Below are 25,074 nucleotides of genomic sequence, written 5' to 3'. Positions count from 1 at the left end.
ACAGTATTTTATCACCCCAACCGGACCAAAATCTTTCGTCATTGTCACTACAATTTGTTTTTTGCAAAAGAATACACTGTGATTTTTCATTTTTGCAAAATAAGAAAATTGATAAGCTTTTCCATGTTTGGAACTATTCGAGGCTCCATTACCCGAAACTACCTGGAAGTAAAATCGTATAATGGATCTCTATGGGAGTGTAGCAACTCTAACTCTTTATGGTTCTGGACGCCTCAGTCTGATCGCCTGAGTCACATGGCATGAGTCTGATATTGTGTCACGTGACTAGCCTTTTCTCCAAACATGGCTCCCGATTCGCTTCCAGTCAGTACTACTCCGACGAGTTGGTTACAGTCTACCCGCTGACACGCATCTCTTCACAGCAGCAGGAGGAACAGACCCGCATCTTTCATCAACCTGGGCTCATTTTAGGACCCAACATGTAAAAGATTCTTAATGCTGAAGTTTGAAGCGATTATTCGCTGTTAGCTCAACGCTAGCTGGCGAGTTCAGCGGAACTGTCACTGGTGAGTAAAATATTCATTTCTCGGGTTTTTGACCAGGTTTTTAGTAATATTAATGTCCAACTTGAGTAGCTGGAATGTTTGAGTTGACGTTCGTGTTTGCTCCAGGCTAGTTTTAGCGTCTAATAGTCAGTACAGTCATCGTATTTTTTTCTGTTTGGAATTTGTATTGTACAGTCAAGGATAGAGTAGGAAGGGACTCAAATATTCTAACAGTTCATTTTCAGGAAATGAAAGTTTTACAACCCTTCATGAACGAATTATGATTTTTTTGAAAACCCTCGCAGGTCACTTATTTACTTCATCGGCTGCCATTAACGACGTTAGACGTTCATTCGGCCCCTCCCTGTTAAAATGGATTGGACGTCTAGCCCTAAAAGATGAGCAGTCCTCCCAGTTTAAATGAATTGGACGTCCACCGCCGTCAATGGCATGCCATAAGTTAAACACTATGACAAAAAATCCACTTGTTTTCTATTGTTAAAGTTTTTATTAGTCAACCTTTGAATAGCTGTCCACTTTAGTGACCACTGTTCCTCAAAGAATTAGAATAGAATAGTATAGTAATAGTTAGAATAGTTTGTGTGAGGGTGAATTATTCAGAATGATTTGTAGTTTTGCTTAGTTCCCTTTGTTGAATGACTTCCACATCAGCCTCACAGTTTAGACTTCGGGGTTCATGCTCCATGTTGTGGCCCTCCAGTGTGGAGTTTGCATCTTTATTGCATGGCCCCGAGTCCCTGACTAGTCGCCATAATCTTGTTACTGCAAGCAGTGGACCTCAAACAGGATGGATATTTCTTCACAATAGAAGGCACTAAAATATGTGAATTTAAACAAAATCGTTCTGATAAGAAAACTAGAATTGGGGGGATGGGGGATAGGTTACTATTTGGTAGCCAGATTCTTAGCTCATTCATTGTAAGTGTGCTTTTAAATTAATTATAACATTATGTATACCTCTATGACATTTCACAGTTTTAGGAAATTATGGCCCAATAATTGTTAGTGTAATTGAAATGTGTGTTTATGGCACATTATCATGTGAGTTCAGTCAGTGAGACTTGTAACTTGACTTGAGACTTGTTGACTGTAATCTCTCGTTCTTCTATGTGTCTTATCTGTCACAAGGCATGCGTAGGACGCCATTAAATGTGCACTCGTGGTTAAAGACAACCACCGCCGCCTATATGTCATTATAGCTTGACATTTTGCTGCTGTGAGCACGTCGCAATGGATTGGCTGGCACGTGCGGTGGAAAAAGACCTGGGGATTGACCGACGGCAAATGGGTGCCGGTCCGCGTGCCCAGGAACTTATCGCTCTGGTCCCCACGCGCTGGCTGTCAGCCCTGCGGGAGAAGAAGCTTGTGCGCTTTGTCCGATGGGAAAGCATCAGTGAAATGGAAATCCGTACATACCTCCAGTGCTCCCAGGCTAAGTTGCCGCCTGGGCTGACACGGGTGTGTGTGCAGGGTTTAAGAAAAAGCAAGCTTGGCTACAGGCTAGTCCGAGACCCATGTCTTCAACCAAATGACTCAACAACAACGGAATCCTACGTTAGCACCATGCAGCATGTGTCACTGCATAATGTCAGGTACTGAATATACAAAAACTCACCAAATGTGAAGCACATTTTTTTTAAGCTTGAGAATAACAGGAACCACTACTTCTCAAATAGGATGTTGTGCAATTGCATACTTGCAGCTGGCGTGTCTACTAATTTACAAGGGCTGTAACGATATAAGAATTCACGAAACAATTCGTATCACGATTCTGGACCCACAGTTTGATACACAAAATAAATTAATATGAAAAATATTTTACTTAGATTACATTAATACTATCATTAAAAAATCACCAGAAAATTTTAGACTAATTTACAAAATAAATAGATAAAAATTTTTAAAAATTTCTACCCACCTCCCAAAAATAATAATAATAATAGTTGGGGGATTAGAGGTTGCTTTTACCCAAAAATAAAGTGGAAAATAAAACAAACACTTCAGCAGCTTTCTAAGTCAAAACTTGTTTTGTCTCTTTAAAACTACAATTCCCTACAATTAAATGACACAATAAACCTTTGTCTCTGAAGACCTGCATAACTATGTACTACATATAGAAAAAAGTGAATAAAACTTCATAACTACAGGTACAGTGCCCTCCATATTTATTGGCACCCCCTGGTTAAGATGTGTTTTTTAGCTTCTAATATTTTTTTTATATTCAAATAATATGGGACCTTAATGGAAAAAAAGAGAAAAATCCAACCTTCAATACAAGTGCATTTATTCCGTGGGGAAAAAATCCCACATAAAGAAATAATTATTTGACATCAAATAATGTGTGTCACAATTATTAGCACCCCTGGTCTTAATACTTTGTACAACCCCCTTTTGCCAACAAAACAAGGTCTAGGGACTGAGATGGCCATGGGAGGAGCTTGATTTTGTGTCTGGTGAACCATTTCTGTGTAGATTTGGCCATATGTTTAGGGTCATTGTCTTGCTGAAAGACCCAGTGACGACCCATCTTCAGCTTTCGGGCAACAGATTTTGATTTAAAATGTCCTGGTATTTCAAAGCATTCATGATGCCATGCACCCTAACAAGGTTCCCAGGGTCTTTGGAAGCGAAACAGCCCCACAGCATCACTGACCCACCCCCATACTTCACAGTGGGTATGAGGTGCTGTCTATACACCAACAAGCTGTTTGGGAGGCATGCACGGGGACAACCTTTCCTCACTCACAATCATAAACGCAAACGTCTGGAGTTCGCCAAGCGCTATTGGGGCTTCAACTGGGACCGTGTGCTTTGGTCAGATGAGCCCAAGATTAAGCTTTTTGGCAACAAACATTCTAAGTGGGTCTGGCGTGCCACGAAAGATGCGCATGCTGAAAAGCACCTTTTCTTACACTTTTCTTACCAATCGATGGACACGGAAACGACGTTCTTGTACCGTGAATATGTATCATTTTACTCTGCTTGAACTAATAAATATTTTACTGTGACCAACGCTCTGAAAATAGAGCAAGGCTTTATTTTGGGCCCCGCCTCTCCGCGCAAGTTCAATCAAAGTTTGCTTTACGTCCAAGACGGCCGTCCACCGCTCACTTTCGCCGAAAAGTCCGATCCAAACTATTGTAATGCCCCGGATATGGGGAAGAAGGAGAGAAGTCTGTATTTGCTTGCCCACTTGATTGTGGTAACAATAATACAGAAAAACAATAACAAAATAACAGCGTGCTGCTAAGACATGCGACCGCTATCTCTCGCTATCTCGCTCGTTCTCCCATTCTTCCTACTCGTTCCCCTTGCGTCTCCTAAATAAATAGATAAATAAAATACTACTCTAAAATGCTACTCTACTACCCGTGCGCGCTCTCGCGGTAGTAGAGTGGAGTGGGCTACAGCTGTGTAATCGGCTGACTGACGCATCTGATTATTATCTTCTTTTTTTTATTCGGCGGGGGGGCTAAGGAGACTGTGGCGGGCCCAAACGTTCATTTGTGGGAAACACTGGGATTGTTGTTCGTTTTTTTGATTGACAAATGAGATTCCCAAAAAGGGCAGACACTATACAAATTTTGAATAAAAACTGAATGCAATTATACGGACTTGCCAAATTTCAATATTTTATTCAGAATAGAACATAAATGACTTGTCAAGTAACTTAATTTTTTTCCCACCAGGAATCTGTGGCGTGAAGCCTACTCCAGACTTGTGCGGCCATATGCCGGAGCTAGTGAGCAGATGCACCTTGCTGCCGTGGATGCAGTTCGCCATGCGCTCCAAAAGCTCTTCAACACCTCATTCATCTCTTGTGAGAAGCTTTCACCATCTCCCTCCCCAGCTAGAGAGAGAGAACATTTCTCTCCTTCGGCCGCGTTTGCTTTTACCAAGCCAAACCAGGACCATTTATGTCCAAATGTTCTCCCAGCAGAGTGTCTGCTGGAGACTGCGGAGATGCTATATGTGGTTCTTCCTTACACGCAGTATTCACTCCATGACATTGTCTCCTTCAGTCCAGCTAAGCTTGCCAACAGTCATGCCAAAGTGTTGTTTATAATCTACCAGTTGCTAACAGCCATCCAGGCGTGCCATGCCTCAGGTCTGTCCTGTGGGGACCTATCCCTGTCGGACATAGCGGTGGACGAGCAGCTCTGTAGCTGTCTTAAACTCAACCTCGCCCATTATGAGGATCTGGGGGCTCCGAGCAGCGACTGTACCGCAAGTCAGGCACCAGAAAGCATCTCGACAAGAGTTGCCTTTTGTTCAAGCCCAGAGAACAAAATGTTTTGCAATGACTGCTTTCATGAGCTCAAAACTTTAGTCCTTGACTGGGTTCATGGACGGGTAAGCAACTTTTGTTATTTGATGGAGCTAAACAGGTTAGCGGGGCGACGAGAAGGCGACCCAAATTACCATCCGGTGCTGCCATGGGTGGTGGATTTCACAGTGCCATTTGGAAAATTCCGGGACCTCCGAAGGTCCAAGTTCAGACTTAACAAGGGGGATAAACAGCTCGACTTCACTTATGAGATGACCAAAGAGGCGTTGGCGGCAGTAGGCAGTGGTATAGGGGGAGTTGGTGTTGGGGGGGACTTGAGTGGGTCAGTCAGTGCCAGTGGGGCCGGACAGCCAGACCACCTCCATGTACCTCATCACATATCCGACGTTCTGTCAGACATTACGTACTACGTCTACAAAGCCCGACAGACACCCAAATCGGTGCTGTGCAGCCACGTGAGGTCCCAGTGGGAGCCTAACGAATACCCCTCCAGTATGGAACGAATGCAGAGCTGGACCCCCGATGAGTGTATCCCTGAGTTTTATACAGATCCCTCTATTTTCCGCTCAATACACCCTGACATGCCAGACCTGGATGTGCCACCCTGGTGCAAGTCCTGTGAGGAGTTTATTGAGGTCCATCAACGTCTCCTGGAGAGCAGGGAGGTGTCTCAGAATCTACACCACTGGATTGACCTTAATTTTGGCTTCAAACTTTCTGGCAAAGATGCAGTCAAAGCCAAGAATGTATGCTTGCACCTTGTGGATAACCACACCCATCTGACCACTTATGGTGTGGTCCAATTGTTTGACCAGCCCCACCCACCTCGTTTATCCCCTTCCCAGTATGCTCCGGCAGAACCTCCTATCCTCAGTCTTGCTGTTCTTGACGTGCCTTCTCTACACATTCCACAAATTGACTTGGCGGCTGACTCTGTGAATGGAATGGTGCCTGAGTCCATGGGGTGTGAATCCAGCAGTTGGACCATGGTAGACAGAGATGAAGAGCTTGAACAAGGTACTGAAGCCCTTGACTCATTAATGTCAGCAGGGTCATCCAACTCTGCTAGTTGTGCTGGTCAACTGCCAAATATTAATACAACAGGAGGGAAGATTGGGGATGCAGCACTTGTATCTCAGGCCCAAAGTTCCTTCTCTGGTGATTGCTCAAGCTCTGGTTTACGCAGTGCTGTGCTCCAAAGAGGTGGACTGGGGAACAAAAGGCAAGGAGAGGGAAGCGTGACCATGACGAATACAGCGGACATAAAGATCATTCTCCCCGAGGGCTTCAACCCGCTCCAACCTTTGGAAGAGCTGGAGAAGTTAAAAAATTTCCTGGTCAAAAGTCTGCATGCCCAAGGTTCTTATACTGATGCCTCTGAGTGTGAGCTTTCAATGATTGAAACATCATTGTCTCTTACCAGGCTCTACCAAAGAGATATGCAGGCCCTTGGCGTCCTTATTGCCGAAATATTTTACTCCTCCAAAATCAGAGGCTTAAAATCTGATGCCACTCTCCAACAACGTTTCCACGCTGTGCTAAAATTGTGCTCAGTTGGCTTCCGGGACATTCCACTCTCTTTGCATCACGCACTTGAGAAACTGCTGCAAATTGATAATCACTCTGGAGTAGCACAAAGAGAAACAGGTCGGTGTCAGCGGCCACTTCTTTTCGACTATGATCCCATCTGTGCAGGCCTGCCTGCTCCTAACCCTTCCCAGTTACTGAACCTATTCATTACTCCTTTTCCTTTCCCTTCCTACTTTGCTGCTCTTCATCGCTTTATTTTCTCTTACCACAGCAAGATGGAGACTATTTGTAGCCTTCAAGGAAGGGAAGTCGTTTTTCAACTGTGGCAACAATTAGAAACACTACTACGAGCCAACGTCACAGCGGAAGGCCTTGAGATACTCTTACCTTTCATCTTGGCTCTCATGCTTGATGAGTCCACTGCCGTCTACGCGGCCTGGTATATGTTTGAGCCCATCTCGAGAGTTCTGGGTCCCAGAAACGCGAACAAGTACCTTTTAAAGCCACTGGTCAATGTCTATGAAAATCCCAACTGCCTGCGAGGACGTTTCTATCTCTACACTGACTGTTTCGTCCTGCAGCTGATAGTAAGACTTGGACTTCAGGCTTTCTTATCTAACTTGCTTCCACATGTTCTGTTGGTCCTTACCGGCTTTGAAAGCCGGACCTCCGACTCTGCCGGAGAACCTTGTAAAGGGATGCAGAGTGCTTCTTGTACTCTGGGAGAGGAGGAGGAAGAGCGCTTTCAGGCGGGCGATGTTCACCCTTCAACTGGATCTGTTAGTGGGAACATGGGCTGTGTCAGTGGTGCGAGTGGAGGTGTTGGGGTGGTTGGGGACACTGGTTTGGTTGACTATTCCTCCGGCATCAGTCTCAATGACCAGGTTTTTCTCTCAGAGGCTGAAGACTTTCAGAATGAATTTTATGTTAACAGCGCAGGGGGAGACAGCGGAAAACAGCCAGACCATAACTCCGCTGCCAAGGACCAAGACCATGAGTCTTTGAGTGTGGGAAAGCTTAGCGATAAAAGCAGCGCTAGCGAACTCTCATTAGGCGATGGGGACTCCATGCGAGATCGAGCCAGTCTTAAATCGGCTGACAGCAACCAGGATCTAAAACTAGCCAGCGAAGGGGAGGAGGGAGCAGAGCTGGATGAAGAGGAGGCAACGGATGCTAATGATTGTAAAGTGGAAGCAGACGACCTTTCCACCACCAAGCAGGAGCTGTCTTTCTCTGCTTGCACAGAGGCTTCGGTAGCTACTGTTTCCACTCTACAGAGTGAGTTCATGAATGGAATGGGACTGGAAGGGAGTGAGAAAGGGATTATGGAGGAGCAGGAAGAAGAGGGGGACCAGGATCCTTCAGAGGAATCACGCGCAAAGGAGCAAAAAATCCTTCTAGGTGAGACTTTTGCCTTGTGATTATGATAATTCTAACACCATGTCCTCTTTTTTTTTTTTTTTTTCCCCTCAAATTAAATAATGTGTTCACTCAGATACTGTCTGCAAAACCATTCGGTGGCTCTCTGCCAAACTTGGACCGACAGTGACGTCTCGATTTGTGGCCAGGAACCTACTACGATTACTAACAAATTGCTACATCGGTGAGTGGACATTAATAGCTTTATACATAGAGTTCACTATCAGTTGACGGGACATGGGGCTTGGGGCCGATCCATGGGCGGCTTATTTTCAAAAACTAAAAATTCAATTTTTCAATTTTCAAAACCAAAGCCGCTAGCGACCTAAAACTAAAACGGGCACCTCCCTCATGCATATATGAGTATCCATGAGCAGCAACATCAAAAAATATAAGGTCGTTCCCTAATAAAATCTGGATTAATTTTTTTTTTTATACAAGTGTAACAAAACTCAAAATTCTCAAATTTTACACTAAATGGATGAAACTCAACAAATGCAGAGATGATGACCTATATTTTCAGCATCAATAGCAATATTTAACATATGTAAGATTTTGCCCAAAATAGCAACTTTTTTTTTTTTTTTGTGCAAGTTTTCAACAGCTAATAAATCACTCAATTTTCACATCAGAAACTTAATACTTGAGGAAAGCATGCAGAATCATCGTACTTTTAATCAACTAAAACAACATTTGCATTTTCCAATACTGTAATTTCCCGAATATAAGGCGCACCCGTGTATAACGCGCACCCCAAATTTACCTGTAAAATCTAGGGAAAATTATTGTACCCATGTATAACGCGCACCCTAATTTTAGCACCACTAAATAGAAGAATACAAGAAAACAGAGCTCGTTTACAGATACAGAAATGTCATTTTACTGACTGGTGAAACACAGCACAAGCATAGCACATCGGTAGTTCAAAACATTACTGTAAACTGACCATATGTACGGTAATAATATGATCTGATAACTTCTTGAACTTACCAGAATCCAGGAAAAACAAAACAGATGTGACTTTTCTTTTAAACGCTGATGTATTACTTGCTCGTTTCATCATGATGAATAAATGTTTCCTCCATGGAATGATACGGTAAAATGAAAGTGAGAATGTAAGTTGGAAATCCGAGAGGGCTCATCGCTGTCGACACGACAGTAACAATAGGGACTATTGTTATTTGGGTTTGTGTTTCCCGAGGGACAGATATAGTTGACGGACACAGGAAGTCTGTTGTCACGTTTGTTATGGTCCGAGTTGCGGAGCTGCAATAAACGTTGACTCAAATGAGTTCAAGAAACTAAATTCTGTGCTTTATGAAGAGTGAAAAAAGCAGAATTTAACACAGACGAAATCATTCGGCCGATCAGAGTGAATTATTACCGTAACAAAATGATGACGTCATGTACCGTAATGGTCAGCAACGGATCGCCGCATACGTTTCTTCAACACAACAGGGCTGTGTCAATTAAAAAAAAAAATTGTTTTTTATATACAGTGGGCCAAATAAGTATTTAGTCAACCACTAATTGTGCAAGTTCTCCCACTTGAAAATATTAGAGAGGCCTGTAATTGTCAACATGGGTAAACCTCAACCATGAGGGACAGAATGTGGGGAAAAAACCCCCAGAAAATCACAGTTTAATTTTTAAATAATTTGTTTGCAAATCATGGTGGAAAATAAGTATTTGGTCAATACCAAAAGTTCATCTCAATACTTTGACATGTACCCTTTGTTGGCAATAACTGAGGCCAAACATTTTCTGTAACTTTTCACAAGCTTTTCACACGCTGTTGCTGGTATTTTGGCCCATTCCTCCATGCAGATCTCCTCTAGAGCAGTGATGTTTTGGGGCTGTCGTTGGGCAACTCGGACTTTAGTCATTTTAGTCAAATTTAATCCTCAAAAATACAACTTGCCTAATAATCGTACAAGCAGTTTAGCGTTAGTATCAAAGAATGCTTCCCTTTTTGCTTTTGCGCTCTGCCTGAAGGTCCAGAAAGCCATTATTTTATAACTCCAAGCCCAGAAGAGAGTACTCTTGAGAGTGTGGGAATGGGAAGCATTTATGAGAAGAGACCTGTGGTGGGCGACCAGACCGCTGCACCTGTACTGGACTGTCTCATTTACATTGCTCAACTTTATGGTGAACCAGTCCTTACCTATCAGTACCTACCCTACATAGGATATCTGGTAAGGCCTACTACTCAGAAAATTTGAGTTAGACATCACCTTGAAGCTCATAAAACCATCTTTATAAAATGCTTACAGGTGTCTCCGCCATCCTCGCAGCGTCTCAACACACGCAAGGAGGCCAGTTTGCTCGGCGCTGTTGCACTTACGCAGAAGATAGTGGTCTTTCTCTCTGACACCACACTTATGGACATACTCATGAAAATTAACCAAGATGTGCTATTACCTCTCCTCGACCTGCTCACCAATCCTCACATGGGGTAAGAGACTTGTTGAACTGTACAAGTTCTTATACAGTGGTACCTCTACATACAAAGTTGATTCATTCCAGGACCTTGTTTGTAAGACGAAATGGTCGTATGTCGAGCAGGATTTTCCCATAAGAATACATTATAGTCCCATTAATTCATTCCACAGCCGAAAAACCTACATTAAATCAAAGATAAATACTGCTGGTACTATTACAAATGGCAATTACACAGAGGTATGAACAAAACAAAAAAACTATAAATATTTTAGTAATCGACTGAAAATTCTATTGATTAATCGAGTAATCGGATAAAACTTTTTTTTTTTTTTTTTTTTGGGTAAAGAGCAATTATAAATATACATGAGAAAAAAAGACATTTAATCCAATATTGAACCATTTTCAGTCAATCAATGTCTTTATTTACGATGTGCATTGTTGAAAACAGCCAACAATTGCATCTCAGATGTGACTAGGAAAAAAAATTCACTGCTTTCACACAAAAAAACTTCTTATTAAAATAAACATAATGTTTACCTTAAAATGTAATTACGCTTGATAACAAACATCACTTGAAAGCTAAGTGTTTTTCCGACGTGTTTCAATTGAATTTCCATTTGTGTCAAGCTATTTTTAAGTTGTAGTTAAGTTTTAAGTTAGTCTAAACTGTAAGTACTGATAGGATTTTGAGTTTTTGCAGTGTTCAAAATAAATGTATGATACCTGCTGTATTGGAGCATATTAGAGACTAGTGCTACTTGGTGTTTTATTCAGCATTGACTACTGAGCTAAAACTGACAGTTAGCTTTATTATGTTTTAATTTTACACCCTCATCACTCTACAGTGCTGTCTTTTTACAGATTAAATAAAGCCTGTATGTTAGACACGCATCGACAGTGGTAATAATCAATAGAAACCTAGCCCTCCGAAGGGCTAACGTTAAGCAAGCGAGTGACAGTAACGTTATATTTATTAGCGCTAAGAAGTCTACTGCTTAAAGATATTTACTAACACTGGCCAGACGCGACCGAGTTTGTCATTTCGCATCTAGTTCTAAATGCATGCTATATCTATGAGACGCCTCGGACATTACCTGCTACCACACTGGCATCATGCGGGCGTAGTTTTTAGCAACGTCGGCGTAGTTTGTGGCAGCTGTCGGCTGCAGTAAGTTTATTTTTATTTTTTTATTGCTTCTTCCTCTACGCACGTGACATCAGCGCGTTGTCCCGTATCAAAAGTAGTCCGGGCAAAACGTGATGCTTAGAGCTGGTAAAATTAAAACGATTCCTCGAGGTGAATAAAATTACTCGGATCAGTTTTTAAACTCAAGTTACTGAGTTGCTCGAGTATTAGTTTCAGCTCTAAATAAAAATCGGAATAATAACAATAATAATAATAATAATAGTAATTCCTGTAATAGTGTAACGAATCGGGTTCTGATGTGGCGGACATTTTTTTCTGTACCTGAACGCACCGCGTGGTTGACGTGAAAGAGAGGGAGCGGCTGAGAGTTTACTTTTGCTTTCAATTAGTGCTGCAACGATTAATCGACTAACTTGAGTATTCGATTAGAAAAAAAAAAGATTCGAATTAATTTTTGCTGCTTCGAGAATTCGTTTAATTAAAGTGGTGTTGTAATGGTTTATTTTGAAAGTGTTTGCATTTAGTTTTATTGATTTGGGTGGATACACTGCCCTCTAGTCTGCCTCATTTCACATAGCTGAATCCAGCTGCTCCATGTTAAGGCCAGCATAAGCCAAGTTTTTGTTTGAGCAAATGTTTTTTCTAATGCATTTGTAATTTAGATTATTGGTATATTTAGCTGTTTTTTTTTTTTTTAGGGAATATGTGTCTGAACCATTTGTTAAGAGCATTGTAAAGAAAAAAAAGCGTTAACATTTTATAGCATTTAAGCTAGCGGACTTTTGCTATGTACTAACTAACTAGTTCATTGATTAATCGACTACTAAAATAATCCAAGGTGCAGCCCTAGTTTCAACAATTTACATAGAAAATAAAGACATTGGTTGACTGAAAATGGTTCAATATTAGATGAAATGTCTTGTTTTCTCATGTAGATTTATAATTGCCCTCTACTTAAAAAAAATATGTTTTATCTGATTACTCGATTAATCAATAGAATTTTCAGTCGAATACTCGATAACTAAAATATTCGATAGCTGCAGCCCTACTTTCAATGTTTTCAACTTTGGCGTTCAGGAGGAGTTTTGTGTTGGATAAGTTCTGAAATAAATGATAAAAACCTGACGAAGCTGGCGATTTCTTTGGCGAAGTTACCACAGTAATGATTGTCATTTTAACTTATAAAGACTGGCGAACGGTGGTCGAAGGAGGACCGTGGAGATGTATTGTTGAGCCAGTTCAAGAATACGCACCCCACGCTCATATTTTTCTATAATTTGCATCTTCATTTCAATGGTGTCACCTTTTTTCCTTGTTTGACCACCTGTACAAACCTTTTTGCAACCTGTGTTGATTTCTCTCACAAGAAAATTTGCCACGCGTCTGTCTGCGGTGCTGTCATGTCGTTGTATTTCGAGCATGTCGTCGGATGTAGAAACAAATGGCGAGACAAATTTTACGTCGGATGTCGAAAAGATGGTGTGTCGAAGCGATCGTATGTCGAGGTACCACTGCATTTTGAGTTTATCTGATTTACCTGACTCTGGTTGTACATCTCCTGCTGTGCCCAGGTTCCCCAGTGGGGGGCAGACTCGCACCGTGGTGTGTCTCAAGACACTCAGCCTGATGGCTCTCATCTGCCTGCGCATTGGAAGAGAGATGGTGCAGCAGCACATGGCCGACACGTTGCGCCGGTTCTTTGCCGTTTTCTCCCTGCTGCACTGTCTGCGGCCTCAGGTGATCTTACATTCGTAACTCCCTGTGTGTCACGAATGTCTCGTGTAGTTTATTTTCAGTATGTTTTAAGCAGGCAGGCCCATCACAGCGAGATTTATAAGAAAGAAATTGCAGGAAGGCAGATGAAAACATGGCTAAAAATAGAATCAGGCAAAAGGAACTTGGAATAGAAGTCCCTGACTGACAAGGAAGGAGAGTGAGAGTATGTATTTTGCCAGGCTGTGTGGTACAAACCAGTTATTTCTCTTGTGGCTAATTAGAAAAGTTTCTCAATGCATTTCTCTTAATTTTTCTTCAGTAATGAGTTACAACTGATTCCTCCACATTGCAGATGGAGAGTGCGCCACGACGAGTTGTAGGGGAGGTCACAGTTGTGGTTGTTAGCACGCCTGAAGAGCCCAGTGTGACTTATGAGTTGTCCATCCTTGAGGAACTGCAATCAGTGTTCAGCACAGAGATGGCGCATGCCTCATACATCCCATTTTACTGTCTAATTGGTAAGGAACACCTCATTTTAATCGTTGACTTGAAATATCTAGATATTCATTAGTTTGTATTCTGAGTTCTGCAGGTGATATGGCAATCCGGAAACTAGTTCCCAACCATGAGCTGATCTGGCAGTTGGCCTCCTCGTACCATCAAAGCGTGAGTCACACAGCGTCAAGTATAGACATGCCTCCATCCTCTTCTTTTGGTCCACGCAAGCCGGCATGTTATGGCCCCTTCCCCTCACCATCTACGAGCTCCACCCCACTTGGGGACCCCCTCCCTGAGTCAGGAACCTTCGGGAGCCGTTTAGTAGGAAACCGAATCCAGGTGTCCAGGGACTCGTACTTCGGTGGTAGTCCTAATATGACTTTAGGTGGCTCTTGGGGACAAACCAATCATATCACCACCACCATTAGCACCCCCTCTACTGTCAATACTCCGTCCATCAGTGCACTCCCTTTCTCCTCATCCTGGGTAACGGGTCCCCCTCTGGAGGATAGTGCCCTGAAGCAGGAGCTGGCTCGCAGTGGACGCTCCTTGCAGGGCAACTGGCTGGCCTACTGGCAATACGAAATTGGTCTAAACCAACAAGATCCTCATTTCCACTTTCATCAGATCCGTCTGCAAAGCTTCCCTGGTCACTCTGGTGCGACCAAATGTTTGGCATCGTTAGCAGGAGAGGATTACTTCCTTTCTGGGGGTAAAGATAAAACTGTGAAGCTGTGGCCCCTCTATAATCATGGCGATGGCACACAGGAAATTGAGCCCAGGCTAACATATACAGACCATAAGAAGTCTGTATTCTATGTTGGACAACTGGAAGCCTCACAGGAGGTGGTTAGCTGCGACGGAACGGTACACCTTTGGGACCAGTATACTGGTAAGGAACGTCCATGTTTCAACTGTATTTGACTGCTCATGTACTGTATATATGGGGGCCCGAAGCGTAAAACTGCCACAACTCAGGATGTTTAGCGCTTGAGATCAGTATTTGGCAAAAGAAACACGACTACTTTTTTTTAATTCACTTTATTGTTTGATTGTTTTAACATATATGTAATACAAATGTTTGAATGAATTTCATATTATTGTTACTCTTATTTGATAGCAAGATTACAATTGCTCTGATTGGACTACTTTGTTCTGAAATTCAGAGATCAGTTCTACTCTAATTATCAACTGGAGATTTTTAGTTGTGAATGGTAAAAAGACTGCACTCAGTGCTTTATTTGGACAACAATATACACAAAGTTAAATGAATACATGACAATACATGAGGCAGAATGGTTCTACTTAGGCCATTATCTTGTGAAGATGGAGCTAATCTAGAGCATATTTCCGCAGATGTGAAGGCATGAATTTTAATGAAAGAAAGTGCATAGTTTTTCTTTTATCCGAGCAAGGTTTGTATTATTGTCTCTTGTCCTAGGGAGACGGATCCGCTCGTATGAAGCAGTGGATGGAAAGAATCCAATTACAGCCGTCACCACCATGCCTGCTCCACACTGCAGCGTCGTGTTCGGAAGCGCAGACTCAGTCCTCCGCTTCATTGATCCTCGCAAACCGGGGCTGCAGGTACTAAATTATTTGCTGAAATGCATCCCGTTAAGAGCAATGTCCTTACAAGACTAAAAATTTTTCTTTTGGCATTGACAAATCTTCTGTGTGTCCCCTCAGCATGAATTTCGGCTGGCGTACAACAACTTAAGTGCCGGGCTGATCCGATACCTGGCTGTCAGCCCAACGGGACGCACTGTAGCAGCAGGGTTCTCGTCTGGGTTCATCGTTATGCTTGATGCGCGCACAGGACTGGTTCTAAGAGGCTGGCCTGCTCACGAGGGAGACATCCTCCAAATGAAGGTAGAATTAGTTTATCTGGTGTGAAAGACAAAGATTTATTGTCTTAGAGTTCATTGGAGGTCCGTTTCACGCTGGCGACATAATTTGAATTTCCGCGTAAGTCGGATTTCACCGATAAGGCTTTAAAAGAAATTTGTGTCAAAATACTTTGTATAAATCAAATAACTAAAATACAATATATATAAAATATAAATATATAAAATAAATATATAAATAAATATAAGATGCTGTATTTACCTTTATCGCTGACAGGTGGATGGAGAGTTAGGGTTTTCAATGGTTTATTTGCAACAGAAAGCATGGAACACAACTACTGTTACGTGAAGAAAACCAAAACAGCCTTCTTGCTCTGGCCACCCCTACCACTATTCACTCTATGTGGGGAGTGTTTAGGGACAGCCCAGAAAACAACACTAAACACATCAACAACCTGAAGCATACATGCAACCAGATTTGTTACATGTCTGTCCTTATTTTTGCGTTATGTGAAACAGAAGTTGGTTAATTTTGCGGACTTCAACTGTGAACACAAAACCATTTTTGGCGATGAGCAAGGCATTTAACTTTGGCATGAACGCAGCATATCTTTTTTTACCGATGTTCGCCGGTCTTTCTGCCCTTTCTACGATCGTTTTATGATGTTAAGCTTAATTTCCATGGTAACTGCTTTTCTTTTGGCTGGACCAGCATGGCTGGAAGACCCAGCTTTCTTCATTGAGGATCTTGTGGCCAGCGCACAAACACAGACGAGCACAATGCACTAAGCAGAAACATAGGTGCTGGGTAGAGCATGAATTATTTTGGAAAATCCCGCGGGACTCCGACGGGAAGTCAAAATTTTATTAAACCTGTGATTGGGACGGGACGTGAATAATAATCAACGGGAGATGGAACACATAAATAGTAGGGGTGTCAAACGATTAAAATTTTTAATCGAGTTAATTACAGCTTAAAAATTAATTAATCGTAATTAATCGCAATTCAAACCATCTATAAAATATGCCATATTTTTCTGTAAATTATTGTTGGAATGGAAAGATAAGACACAAGGCGGATATATACATACAACATGCTGTACATAAGTACTGTATTTGTTTATTGTAACAATAAATCCACAAATGGCATTATTAACATTCTTTCTGTTGAAGAGATCCACGGATAGAAAGACTTGTAGTTTTTAAAAGACAAATGTTATAGTTACAAGTTATAGTATTTTTAATATTAAAACCCCTCTTCATGTTTTCGTTTCAATAAAATTTGTAAAAATTTCAATTAAAAGTAGAGTTAATATAATAATAATAAGAATAAAAATAACAATAATAAGAATAGAGTGACCAAAGTCTAAGTAAGTTTTACGTGTATTTTGCATAGCTATTTTGATATGGAATGCCAGTTCATTTTGCATTGTTGTTTAACTGTGAGAATAGGGCCTCATTACTATAGATTGAAGTGCTTTTCTTTTTGTGAATATTATTTTTTTTTTTGCGAGAGATAGGAATATTATTTTTGTTGTGCTTTCACGAAATGATACTTATGTTTGTTGTGAAGGAGAAGCTTATGCCAATAAATGGCGGGGTCCAAAGAACGCCTGTGTCCACCCGCCTTTATAAAATACATATCTCTGTACATATCTTACCCAAAACACAACAAGAGACACATAATTGCCACTAAAAGAAAGAAAACTTACCGAAATATGTGTGGAGCACAAATAGCAATTTGCATTGCATTGTGCATACAGCATAAATATCTCACAACTACTAATTCTCCCACGTTTAGAAGAAATAACATTAGTATGGAACGGCGCTGCCCCCAAGCGGCCGGTGGCATTCTCTTCACTCTTAATGTCCATAAACGGCCTCATTGTAATCTGTTTAAGCCAGGCAACGTGCGAGCTGGTCATTCAGTGCATGCGTTAATTGCGTCAAATATTTTAACGTGATTAATTTAAAAAATTAATTAACGCCCGTTAACGCAATAATTTTGACAGCCCTATTAAATAGATGATGATTTTCACTTGTGTTATAAAACCTAGAGGACCGAAGCGTACATTTTTCTAGTTTTATTTTCATGGGCCAACACTATCTGCTCTGCGTTGGCACGTCAAAAGTTTCCAACGCTTTGACTTCGATTTTTTTTTTTTTTTTAATGCACACAGTTAATTTAATTGTTCTGTGATCAACATATCCTCCTATATTGCCCCTTCCCCCCCTGCTTGCCCCCCCCCTCCTAGTTAAGGTAGATCACGTGAAGTTGTCTCCTTGAAAAGTAGATCTTGGAGCAAAAAACAATGAGCACCACTGGAGTACAGATTCGTGGATGTCTCTCTCTAGTGGTGGGCACCATTACAGCGGTGTTAGCAAAACTCCGTAGCAGCCCAGTGTTGGTCAATGTAAAAAGTGATATTAGCTGCTGCTAGGGTTGCCAACCCCCTGAAAATACAAATAAGGGACACCTCATTGGAGGCTGGCCGGCCTGGTAACTGTCACCTTTTATTTTATTTTATTTTTTTATGTGAAAAGTGATTTAAAAAAAATATTACTAATACAGTAATTGTATTATAGTAATTTTACTCAAACTTAAATTTGGTGCATATTTGAATGATATAAGCACATTGAAAAACAATAATTATTGGCAATATATTTTTAATGCTTTTTCAAAAATGCAAACATAAACTGAGGAGTGAGGAGTATTCAAAGTCCCCTCAGCAATAGCAGTTTCACAAATGATCAGTACAAATATAATATGAAAATGCAAATGAAATTGACAGAACACAAAAATATAATAACAATAGTGAAAATAAAGGACACAGATAAGAACAAGAAAACAAATGCTAATTTTGAACATGCTTTTTATTCAAGCTTCACTCATACTTCTTATCCCCCACATTCTGTGTTCTCTTCCGGTATCATAATGACAACTCACAGTACCTGGATAAATGAGATGAGCGGGATTGTCATTGTTCGTTCAGCGCATGGGTCAGAAAACAGGAGAGGCTGGGGAACACGTTTCCCCTGCATAGTCTTGAATAGCACCATACGAGTATTCGTTAGTTTTACAAATAAAACACTATTTTCGATTTACCGGATTACGACAGATTGCTACTGCACATGTGCAAATCGACGCCATTTTCGCTCGAGCGATGACGGCAGATATAGATATGTACGTGGTAGATTAAACAATACAAAATACACTTTTCGTTCTTTTTTGGGGGAAGGGGTGATATATTAGGGCTGTCAAAATTATCGCGTTAACGGGCGTTAATTAATTTTTTAAAATTAATCACGTTAAAATATTTGACGCAATTAACGCACTAGGCCCGCTCAGACAGATTTAAATGTCAGTACAGTGAAAGGCAATTGTGTTAATTGTGTTTTATGGAGTTTTTCCGCCCTCTGCTGGCGCTTGGGTGTGACTTGCATATGTTATGTGGCGTAATGTCGTCCTCTGCTGGCGATTCAGTGTAGCTGATTATTTGGGTTTCGGCGCGCTTTTCTGACGTGATTATATGTCGACGCGAACTCGCACTAATAGACAGTGCTATTCAGACCAGCTAACGTCCGCATCCAGTATTCAGTGGCAGTTCTCCTAGCCCCATCACACTGTTTGTGTCTAATACATGCACCGCTTGTGAGTTATATTCCTCCTTTGTTTCTAATCATGAGCATTAGATAGTTATTGATGATGTGTATTTGAATTTGTTCACATATATAGTGAAATGCAGTTACATTGTTAGATGCTTGTGAGCTAATTGGCTAGTGCTACTGCTCAAATGGACACATGTGTGTACATTTTATGTTATTTTGTGATTTATGCAAGTTATTGACACATTGCCTTGTTATTTTCAGTTTTACAAAAATACAAGAAACGTGCTCCTGTCAAAAAGAGATGACTTCAGTAAAGCCCATGCAACTTTGCCACACCGTCTGATTTCTTTTTGGAACTTATGTTCGCTATCTGTCAATTTGTGTACTCACACACATTCAGGAGAGAATAGGGCTACTAGTATATTTTTTGATTGAAAATTTTACAAATTTTATTAAAACGAAAACATTAAGAGGCGTTTTAATATAACATTTCTATAACTTGTACTAATATTCATCTTTTAAGAACGACAAGTCTTTCTATCCATGGATCACTTTTACAGAATGTTAATAATGTTAATGCCATCTTGTTGATTTATTGTTATAATAAACAAATACAGTCCTTATGTACCGTATGTTGAATGTATATATCCATCTTGTCTTATCTTTCCATTCCAACAATAATTTACAGAAAAATATGGCATGTTTTATAGATGGTTTGAATTGCGATTAATTGCGATTAATTACGATTAATTTTTAAGCTGTAATTAACTCGATTAAAAATTTTAATCGTTTGACAGCCCTAATATATATATACACACACACACACACGTCTTTTTTTTTTTTTTTTTTTAAACCATCCAGTGATTATAGTGTATATCGGAGTAAACTTAATGCCTTCAAATGTTGAAACCATTTTAATGTATATGTGTGGAACATAAACTATACTCAAATATGCAAATATCGGTATCTTAAGCCTTGGTACATTTTTACAATAAGATTGTTTCTTAACATATTTGTTATCAAAGACTTAATAAAAAAAGTTAAGGTATGGATTTCTGAAAAACCTTATATGTTATTACAAAGTCTGCAACATTTAAATAACGTTTTTGGCTTAAATTTTTACAGCATGAATGAATGGTTTTTGAAGGGTTTTAACTTGGGTGAGGGGAGAGGAAGACAGTTAGGTATGTCAGGAAGCACTTTTTAAATTCTTGGACGAAATGAAGTTGCTGTATAGATTGTAAGGGTGGAGAGATGGGTGCTGCTCATTTTGTACATTAGATGGCGGTATGCACCAGAAATTGCTTGCAATCCGCCATTAATGACAAGAGGAAGAATTTGAACGCGCATGCGCAGTACAGCTTCGTTACTTCCCCCGTTGGCTTTATGCTTAGAATCGCGAGATTCGGACCTATGAATTAATTATCCTGCAAATGATCTGGCACGTGGGTTGAGTAGTAAAGTCTGAATTTAACATATGAATCACTAAGGGTCACTGCGTCATGTAAAAAAAATCTTTTGAATAATGGCGAAGGATTGCAATCAACTTTCAGGTGCATACCGTTATCTAGTGTACAAGATATGTAGCGCCCATGCCCTTACGATCTATAGATGAACTTAATGTCTTTAAATAACTTAAACACTGCATTTTAAACAGTCTCCCGCTCCTGCTATCACAAGCAAAACCTTCAGAGACCATTATCACCCCAAAAAAAGAAACATTTATACTTATTGTTTAATCTACCACGTACATATCTGTATCTCCCGTCATCCCTCGAGAGAAAATGGTGCCAGTTCGCGCATGCGCAGTAGCAATCCGTCGTTATCCTGTAGCCCGTTACGATTGGGTAGTGACACTCCGGGCGGCACTCCCCAGCAATAGCGGAGGGGGTACTTCCGGTTGTTTGCTCAGGGTATTCTATATTTTAACACAGCAAACGGTGGAGGTTAAAACCCGGAGAGAACTACACATGAAATTTGGAAATAACGACCCATCGGTTTAACGGGAGGAGCTCGCAGAAGGAAGGTCCTAGTTATTAGAAAACTTATTGAGAGTGGAACGCAGTGGTGCCACTACAGAATAAGTGGCGTATAAAAAATGTGCGCGACTAGTATAGTCAATTTTGATTTTAAACTGTATTAACCACAGTAATGTAAAAAGCACAATCCATTGATTTTCCTAATGACCAACTTATAGGTGTTTCAATTGAAATAATAATGTAATTTTCACTGGGCACGGGATGGGATTGGGAGTCATTCTACAGGAGTGGGACGGTATGGGATTTACTTTTTGACTCGGCCCCGGGATTGGGATGCAATGGGAATTTTTCTCTGGGGGCGGGAGGGAACGAGAGAGAAAATCGACGCTCTAGTGCTGGGGACTAAATGGCGGACAAGGTACGAGCATTGTGAAGTCAAAAAGTCGTAGGTTGAGGACATCGCAACCTGAGGACTCCTGTGTACTTAGATTTTCACATAGGTAATGTTATATTGGTCAATTCAATTATGTTTTTTTGGGGGGGGGCTTGAAGGATCAGTGACCTTTCACCTTACTCGGCTAACTTAGGGCAAGAGCCAGAGTACATCCTGAACTGATTTCCAGTTAACACACAGTAATGCACAGTAGGACAAACAATCATTTACAGTCATATCAGTGCATATGACTGAGTCGATTTACCAACATTTGGTGCCCTCATGATGGTAATAGCAATTCAAAAATGTTTTAATAAAACACTGATGTTCGTTAAATGACAAAGGAAAATCACAGGGTATCGCCACATTATCAAGCCTTTACAATGTTTTTGCAGCAGAATGTTGGCCGTAAGTGATCTTTTTGAGATAATTGTTAAAACAGAAGTGCTAATGCAGTTGTTGTTGTTTTTTTTGCCTAACCACTTTCTGACTACCTCTAAAGCTGTTTGAACAAAGCGTGGGCTGGAGGTCCTTGGGTCACATTGCTTGTCCCGTATTCGGGGAAACAGCCAAAGTAAAGCAGGTCCATGTATAATACAATATTGTTTTTTTATTTTTTTTAAATACATGGTTGGTTGCATTGACATTTTTGCTCAATTACCATTAACAGGATCACCTGTTAGGATTCCGACATCGTGAACAAATGAATTTTGTGTGCCAATGTGTACTGTAGACCTCTGCCACAGAAGTAGGATTCCGTTCTGTTCTGTAGAACTCTTCCGGTAAAACACGACCGTAAGGCTTGTCCTTAAGCTTTTATTTTGAAAAGGTTACAGTTTGCGGATGTAAGGAGTGTGGGCGATTGATGCAGTCAACATATCTGGTCAACAGACCAAAAGGATGAGCAAACTTTATTTAACCCCATGTAGGGTCAAGGATTGTGCCTGTGCTTTTAAAGGCACAGGTTTATGCAAATATGGACACGGGTTACTCATTAGAAGGAGCACAGGAGGTTCGCCTTGGCACCCTCTGACTTCAGATTACAACTAGTAACTGTTAGGTTTTAAGCAATGCTCACACACATGTGCACAACCTTGCTCTGTCTGTGTCTGATTGCTGCGCGGTCAGTACTTGTGACTTTTAATTGAGAAAAAGTACCTGAACTAAGACTTTGAAAATTCAATTTAATTCAGCAAACCTGTTTAAAGTAGACATAAATATTATAGCACAATAAGACAAATGCCCATTGCCCTTGGTTTTTAATGGGACTACACCTAAAATCACGGCTCCGCACTTTGGATTTAAGGTTACAGGTTCAGTTCACATTGAATATAGTAAAGGAACAAAATTGGAAACAGGACTGCTTATGTTGTATGTGCAAAAGAATGCTTTTAATGAAACTTAATTTTAAATAATAAAGCTTGAAAATTCCTAGCAGCATATTATTCACTAAAACATTTTAACATGACACCGTAATGCAGTTAAAAAGTAATTCTGAACTAGGCCTGCAAGCAGTACTAAACGGGACCTCGCAGTTTTGCGCAACTCTGACATCGTCCCCCTCTCATCATCTTATGAGTACCTAGCATGCTCAAAACTCTGCCCTTTTTTGGGATCAGAAATACATTCACACACCTAGGTGAAAAATCCCCTATTGAAGAGGGTCCTACAAAAAAGGAGGCGCTACCGAGCTGTGCAGCCATGCCGGTGTTCAAAAGCAAAATAAATCTTCTAATTGGGCCAATTCAAACAACTGTGCCAAATTTCATGGCTTTATAAGATGCTTCAGTTCCTGAAGAAATCTACTTTCTTTTAATGACGGACAAAGGGTCGTCATGGCAACAGACGGAGACAGGTGGACATAGACCTTAAAAGGTAGTATTACAAAAGGTCTTGTAAGTTGTAATTACACTGACCAACCTAAAAAGAACTGGACATGTATAAGTAAAATGAGTGACTTTCTATTGCCACTTGTTGGCGCTGTAGGGTGGATGCAAATGAACCCTACAGGACCCTCCAGCGTACGGCTCTCACTAATCACGGGAAGTTTGGCACATATATGTTGTATGTGTGCCAAGTTATGACTGTTCAAAATTTGTTACAAGAGAAAATGGCGACGGTCAATTTCTCTTTCCTGTTTGGACCGCTCTGCTTCAGAAAAAACTCAATATTTTTCATCAGGCACCTGAACATACGTCTTAAGGCTCCCCTGAGGCAGATTTGATGTCATTTTTTTCCCCTTAGAACCTGTCTAGTAAAAAAGGGTGTTTCTTGATTCCAGCATGGCGTGCCAGGCCTAATGGGTAATATTTCAATGCAGTCGTTTTCACGCTGGGATACCTCACATACATGCCAGATATGAAAACGACTGAACCCTATTATCCAGGAGTTATTAGTCATTTAGTGAATTTGGCATGTTGCCCAAAAAAATGGCCAACTTTGTTACCCCGCCCAGGTCAGGCCCGTGGATGAAAACTCACCATTTTTATAAGATTTCATATGTCTCATGAATACTCTCACCAGTTTTGAGGAGAATCCAACTAACTCCCTAGGCGCCAGAGTCTCAAATGTGCACCCTGTAAATTGATAAAAATTTCACATTCAATCCAAAATACCTGATTTCCTTTTGGGTTTGGAATATTGGTGCAAGACACTTTTTGGAGCAGTTTTGCACAATGTATCGACTCCCCAAATTTCATTGCTCTACTTGAAAAAAACTAATAGGAGAGGCCTTTTTGAAAAATTCGAGGGGGCGCCACTGAGCCATTTTGTTACATCTTTTTGCAAGGTCACAAAATTATTATAAAGTTATACTGAATTCATTTTGTCTACACTTATAGATTAGTTGAATTTTTCTTTTATCCCAGACAATAGTCTTAGGTGGTTTTAAATACCTGACATGTTTCGGCGAACGCTTCCGCCTTCATCAAGAGTCCCAACTCTCTGATGAAGGCGCCGACAGGAAGTCACTCATTTTACTTATACATGCCCAATTCTTTTCAGGTTGGTCAGTGTAGTTACAAGACCTTTTGTAATACTACATTTTAAGGTCATCAGAGAGTTCAACTCTGATAAAGACGGAAGTGTTTGCCAAAAGATGTCAGGCATTTAAACCACCTATAACTATTGTCTGGGATCAAAGAAAAATTCAACTAATCTTGGTGAGTTTTCGAGCATTTTCATTTGCCATGAAAAAGTGATAATAATAATCCTTTGCATTACAATAGGGCTCTCGCGCCAGTTGGTGCTTGGGCCCGTATAATATAGCTTCAGGCAGTGGTGGAGTGGTACGAACATCTGCCTTGAGAGTTTTGGCTCCAGGCTTGCGCCATTTGTGGAGTTTATAGCATAAATGTATATATCTCCCGGTGCCTGTGTGGGTTTTTCTCCATGTGCTCTGTCCGGCATCTTGGCACATTCCAAAAACAATGTTTGAGCCATTGAAAGCATATTCTTCCTTGCAATTAAATCAGGAAACGCACATAGCCGCATACTTTTTGAGCTGCTTTTTGAGTCTCCAGTAGACTTACCTGTCTCATTTTAGCAACTTCAAAGAGTCTACACTTTTTGGAATTCTATGGAAAAGTAATTGGTTATATTCTGTTATTGTTTTACTCTATCTAACTCAGGGTGCAATGA

General features: G+C 40.7%; 1 protein-coding gene across 1 annotated transcript in view; it reads left to right on the top strand.

Moving 5' to 3' along the window:
• The first annotated feature begins 298 nt into the window (after window positions 1-298).
• Window positions 299-25,074, top strand: part of wdr81 (WD repeat domain 81) — a 26,749-nt gene continuing 1,973 nt past the window's right edge. The window contains exons 1-11 of the mRNA XM_057838272.1: window positions 299-527; window positions 1,656-2,119; window positions 4,217-7,746; window positions 7,841-7,948; window positions 9,760-9,959; window positions 10,038-10,219; window positions 12,925-13,090; window positions 13,422-13,587; window positions 13,662-14,459; window positions 15,009-15,154; window positions 15,257-15,439. Of these exons, the coding sequence (XP_057694255.1) occupies window positions 1,758-2,119; window positions 4,217-7,746; window positions 7,841-7,948; window positions 9,760-9,959; window positions 10,038-10,219; window positions 12,925-13,090; window positions 13,422-13,587; window positions 13,662-14,459; window positions 15,009-15,154; window positions 15,257-15,439 (5,841 nt within the window). The 5' untranslated portion in view covers window positions 299-527; window positions 1,656-1,757. The remainder of the gene's footprint in view (window positions 528-1,655; window positions 2,120-4,216; window positions 7,747-7,840; window positions 7,949-9,759; window positions 9,960-10,037; window positions 10,220-12,924; window positions 13,091-13,421; window positions 13,588-13,661; window positions 14,460-15,008; window positions 15,155-15,256; window positions 15,440-25,074) is intronic.

This window comes from Corythoichthys intestinalis, chromosome 6, assembly GCF_030265065.1.
Source record: "Corythoichthys intestinalis isolate RoL2023-P3 chromosome 6, ASM3026506v1, whole genome shotgun sequence".
NCBI lineage: Eukaryota > Metazoa > Chordata > Actinopteri > Syngnathiformes > Syngnathidae > Corythoichthys > Corythoichthys intestinalis.
Note: the sequence above shows the minus strand (reverse complement) of the source record. Positions and strands in the feature narration are given on the sequence as shown.